The sequence below is a fragment of the Porites lutea genome, chromosome 1 (genome assembly GCF_958299795.1).
Source record: "Porites lutea chromosome 1, jaPorLute2.1, whole genome shotgun sequence".
Taxonomy (NCBI): Eukaryota; Metazoa; Cnidaria; class Anthozoa; order Scleractinia; family Poritidae; genus Porites; species Porites lutea.
Window position 1 is genome coordinate 6,961,110 of NC_133201.1, and position 4,745 is coordinate 6,965,854.

At 46.9% G+C, this 4,745-nt stretch overlaps 2 protein-coding genes across 2 annotated transcripts; both read right to left on the reverse strand.

Annotated features, from left to right (window-relative positions):
- Positions 1–453: 453 nt before the first annotated feature.
- Positions 454–3,084, reverse strand: LOC140939284 (uncharacterized). The gene has a single exon (XM_073388839.1). The coding sequence runs from the start codon at positions 3,082–3,084 to the stop codon at positions 454–456; it is 2,631 nt and encodes an 876-aa protein (XP_073244940.1).
- An 85-nt stretch (positions 3,085–3,169) lies between these two features.
- LOC140939443 (uncharacterized) lies at positions 3,170–4,087 on the reverse strand. The gene is made up of 2 exons (XM_073388849.1): positions 3,286–4,087; positions 3,170–3,196 (listed from the first exon to the last, which is right to left on the reverse strand). Exons 1-2 carry the CDS (start codon positions 3,874–3,876, stop codon positions 3,170–3,172), a joined length of 618 nt encoding a protein of 205 aa, XP_073244950.1. The 5' UTR covers positions 3,877–4,087.
- Positions 4,088–4,745: the final 658 nt, after the last annotated feature.

Consider the following 4,745-nt stretch of genomic DNA (forward strand, 5'->3'; position numbering starts at 1 on the left):
TGAAACATCACCACATCATTGGCTATTGTCAGGGTAATTATGAGTTAGCCAGATGGAGTATTTGAAAAACACATAGATCAGACACTTATGATCCAACTAATTCAGCATTGTCTAAATGATGACTTTGTGATTGAGCCCACTCTACGAGTCTGAGAAAGGTTTCCTCCCTATATGCTGGTGCTAACACCCTTCTCTGCCGACACTGAGTTGCTAAGACATGCAGTCTCTCAATCTCCACTGCTCTAGCTCTTGTAGTTGGAGTGTCCACAGGTCTGAATCTGTCATTGTTTATCAGTACATCTTCATGAAAAGCAAAATCAGGATCTCTTCCTTCCCCACCAGCTGATTTTGCTCTTGACAATGCCACAAATAGAGCTCCTGGGTTTCTGGCTTCAAAGCCATGGTCCCCGGGGTGAACCACTACATACCTGAATGCTTCTCCGGCACCCACAGTCATCCCTTGGCATTTGTGGATTGTTGTTCCCCATGCCAGTCGCAATGGAATTGCAGACGCTTGCATCGGCATGTGTATTCAGTGGAACGACTTACTGGTACAATTGGCACAACTGTCGGATCTTCATTAATGTATGGTGGCCCCCTATATCCTGGAAACCTCACCAGAACCACATCAGGTACTGGAGCAGGATCATCACTAGGTCTGCGGCCATCTTTATACACAATGTCTACGACTGTGCCTACTGCCCCATTGTACAAACCCCAATCAGCCTTTAAGTTAACTACCAGCATTACTTTGCTGTCACGGCAAAGATACAGTAGAGGTAACAATCCCCCCGCCTTATTACTGTCAGCATCCACTGCATGTCTGCCATTGTGAACTGCCTTGATCTTTGCTACTGGGTGGTTTGGCTGTCTGTTACACTCAAGCAGCTTTGTTTTATTACGCTGCCATTCAAGACGGTGCGTGGGAAATACGTACAGACCTTGCTCATCCATCCTAGCAAGGAGTTCCGGGCCATGCGACATGCGGAGATTGTGCCATTGAAACTGTTGTAGCCAATGGATTTGCTGGGGTGTTGTCGTATAATTCCTTAGTGACATCAGCACATCTCTCAGCTGTTGCTCAGATTCATTCTGCCGTATAATCTGAGTAAGCTCAACAGCACTATCAAACATTGTCCAAACCAAGCGACCATGGTTAGATGGTGCACTACGGCAATCTGAGATATACACGGGGGTGTCACACACAGGAGGAAGCTGAACATCATCTCCCATAAACACTGCAACAGGAATCCCTCCCCATAACTCATCTGCATTGGCTCCTTTGTTGATTGCATAACGTGCATGCTGTTCCATCCAGCCCATTGTTGTGCGTCCAAACATTGATCGTTCATCACCAACCAGAACTTTCAGATTTTTGCACTTTTTTTGGATTTTCTCTAGTAAGGGACCTGTAGGTACAGTCAACTCATTGCAAGACCTTCCACCTGTTCGTACTCCAAGAAAGCTGTGCGCTGTACTGCCTTGAACGAGATAGGCAGCATTCCCTGTTGGAGTTATCACCTGTATTGCATCATTGGCTTCAAAAACTTGCCGCACTAACCTCTGGAGACACTTTATGACATAAGACTTTCCTGTACCAGCAGTTCCAGAGACAACAAGCCGCAGTGGATGGTAATATTCAGTGTTTTCAACAAAGTTGAACAGGGTGTGCAACACAAGCCCCACTATGGCTTTCTGATTCTCATTTAGAGACAACGGACACACCTGAGGTAAATCAAGGTCTCTACTTTCTGTCTCCCGTTCCTCATCTGCTTTAATGCTTTCTTGAAGCCATTTTGTTGGGTCTTTTCCTTCAGGAAGAATGATACGAGTGCTGCTCCAGTCATAGTCCTCCCCACCATCATCATAATCAAGGTCCTTCTCTACACCCTCATATATTTGGTTCTGCCCTGCATATACATCCACCCAGGCTGGCTGTTCTTCTGCTTCAACAGCATCATCTTCCTCATCCTCTTCAAACACTGCTTCTTGTGGGTGGTCTGCAAAACGCCGTGCCTTAGCAACTTGGGCCTTCACAAATGTTGGACAGTGGTTACTTGCAAAAAAGTCCTTAAAGCGATCAATCCAAGATTCAGCATCCCCCTTCACTTCTTGGTTGTCAAACCAACTTGGCCAGTGTAACAGGAGCATGGTCCTACAGTAGTCTTCATTCAATGGCCATGTTGCATGCGTAGAACCACCACTTACAACCGGGACATTACCATTCTTCGATGCAAAGTTGTACCAAGAACAGAGTTCCTCTTGCGGTCGTGCAAGGTACTTATCCAGTGGGGTGCTGCGAGTTGCAGTTTCACCATCACGTTCAAGTCTCCTTGACCCTGACATTGACAAGTAGGTAAATGGACGGCTACATCGCCAAAGTGCGAGCCCACTCAGTTCAAAGGATGCCTCCGGTCCACTGATATCTCGTCTTCCTACCGTCTTTATCAGCATCTTAGCACACATTGACTTGCCTGTCACTTGGTCTGCATCACCTGCATCAACAGCATTCACCATGTCCTTAAAGAGATCAGAAGTTGCACCAGTGGGTTCGCTATCTTTGCAAGCATATCCACACACATAGTCAATTATGGCAATGATATCATCTGTACTCGGATTATCTGGAGGAGAATTGGAAAGAATCAAGCTTACATCCCCATTTGCTCTCCATGATTGTAGCTGATAACGAGAATGCTGAACCACACGTGGATGGTCACGTGGCATCTCTAGGCGGGGTGCTCCATTATGATCTTCCACAATTTCCGGACTATCATGAATTTTTTTCCCTGGGCAGAACTCGCTTCCAAACTCCATCCAACATACACGTTCTCTCGGCTGCAATCCTTGCTCCGGATGGCGAGGAGTTCTCAAGCAGTAATCAGAGCAACTGTGGAGTCCAACCCGGTTTACTAAAAGCAAATGATTCTCCAGTATTGCATCTTGTGTTGCAGCTATTTGCATTAGCATCTTAACTAACGGATCCCTATCATCTGATATGGGCTGAGCCATTCCCTCAGGTGGTGGCCAGAGGTCTTTTCTCGGCTGCCGTTCTTCGTCATTACCAGCTGGATGTAATGCTGTCATGGCAAAGGTTTGATCCGCCCACTGACTAAGTCTAGCTGCATACTCTTCCTCTTCGCAACCATCTTCACGAGCTTCATGCAATAGCTTATGCGGCTGCCTGTCTTCCCTCCAGCTGAGTTGGTGCCAATGAATTTGACCGCGGGACTTGGCAAACTCATAGCGGTACCAATAATCAGAGACACCGAATACTGGCTTCAGTACCTTTTCATGGTATGCTTGGGTGCGTAGGTCAAAGTAACTCACCACTACATGAGTATTTTCTTGTACTGCCTTGAAGCGGGCATTACTATCTTCAGCAAGGTTGACTTCTTTTCCTTTGGTCTGCAAGATGTACTCTTCAAGTAGTCTTCTAAGAGGAGGAAAGTAAAACTCGGCACAGCTTCCAGTCATGAAAAATGAAGGTAACCCATGCTTCTCATTGACCATGAACTCAACCAATGCACGAAGCTCTCTACGTCTCTGGTGCCAATACTGAGCTGTACCACGTAGATTTGCACCAAAATACAACAACTTGTCGGTGAAAGTGTCGCCTCTTGCAAGTCGCTCTTGCAGGTCTGCAACAGTTATTTGTGGGTCACCAAGTTGCTGGTCAACAAAGAACCGACTCTGTTCCAGGGCACGCTTCCTCATGATCATATTGTGGACGACAAACTTCCAGACTTTATGCCTCGCAAACCTTCCGTCTTGGTACCACAGCAGGTGCTCTGCCCAGTCATGCAGTGTGGGACACGTCACAGGACGGTTTATGTGGAAATCACCCTTTCCATAGGGAAACAAGCAAGGAAATGCCATGGTAAAAAAATAGGGAGTGGTAAACTCCGATGCTGGTGTTGTGCTCGTGGTCGGCCACGGGATCACTGGTCGTTGCACATTTCGTTGTGTTTCTCCAGCTTCACCTTCCCTAGATTCAGAAACAACTTCATTTATGGCTGCTTCTACTTGTGCTCGCACATTCACTCCCGGCTCAGGAAGAATAATTCCAGAGACTGTTGAGTCATCAGTACTGTCTGCTTCCCCAACATCCAATTGTTGTGGTGCAGGGCCTTGGTCGTTTATGCGTTCTGTCTCAGAGAACTCAACAGTCCTCAAATTGGGCAACTCACCATCTTCTGGTAAATTCTCTATGCGAGTGCCATCAATAACAACATCACCGTAAGCAGGATTGTTGTCCTTGAGCCAACGAAGGGCTCCTTCAACATGGTGTCTTCTAACCCTGAAGTCCTTATGGGTATCATCTTTTCCTTGTCTTCTCACGCGTATGATATCCACCTCTGCTGGTAGGCGTGGAAGAATAGTGGCGGGTTCTTGCACAGCCTGTGGGAAAGCAATGCAATGTCCCTTTGAGGCGATACCTCCATGCTTCAGCAGGTGCACATGCACAGTGGGTGCTAGCCTGGCTATCAGCATCTGTTCAGCATCTGACATGTTACACAAAATCTCAGGAACAGCCATTGGATCCATGTTATTCTCACCTGACCAAACTTTTGGCACCTTCTTATCTCTTCTGCAGCGAGTACACATGTCTCTCGTGCCCTTGCACTCCAGTCGCCTTTCCTTGCAGACCTCACAAAAAAAGAATGCATAAGTCATCTGCTCCACCTCAAATGCACGAATAGCTCTGTACGCATTATCTTCTTGCTGACTTGACCCTGCTGGTGGAG

Excerpts from the sequence above, each read along its gene's own strand:
- LOC140939443 (XM_073388849.1), bottom strand. The coding sequence starts at position 3,876 with ATGGCATTTCCTTGCTTGTTTCCCTATGGAAAGGGTGATTTCCACATA. Across the intron at positions 3,197-3,285 it reads CCCAAGCATACCATGAAAAG|CTGGAGGGAAGACAGGCAGC; the intron begins GTACTGAAGCCA and ends GCACCAACTCAG.
- LOC140939284 (XM_073388839.1), bottom strand. The coding sequence starts at position 3,084 with ATGACAGCATTACATCCAGCTGGTAATGACGAAGAACGGCAGCCGAGA.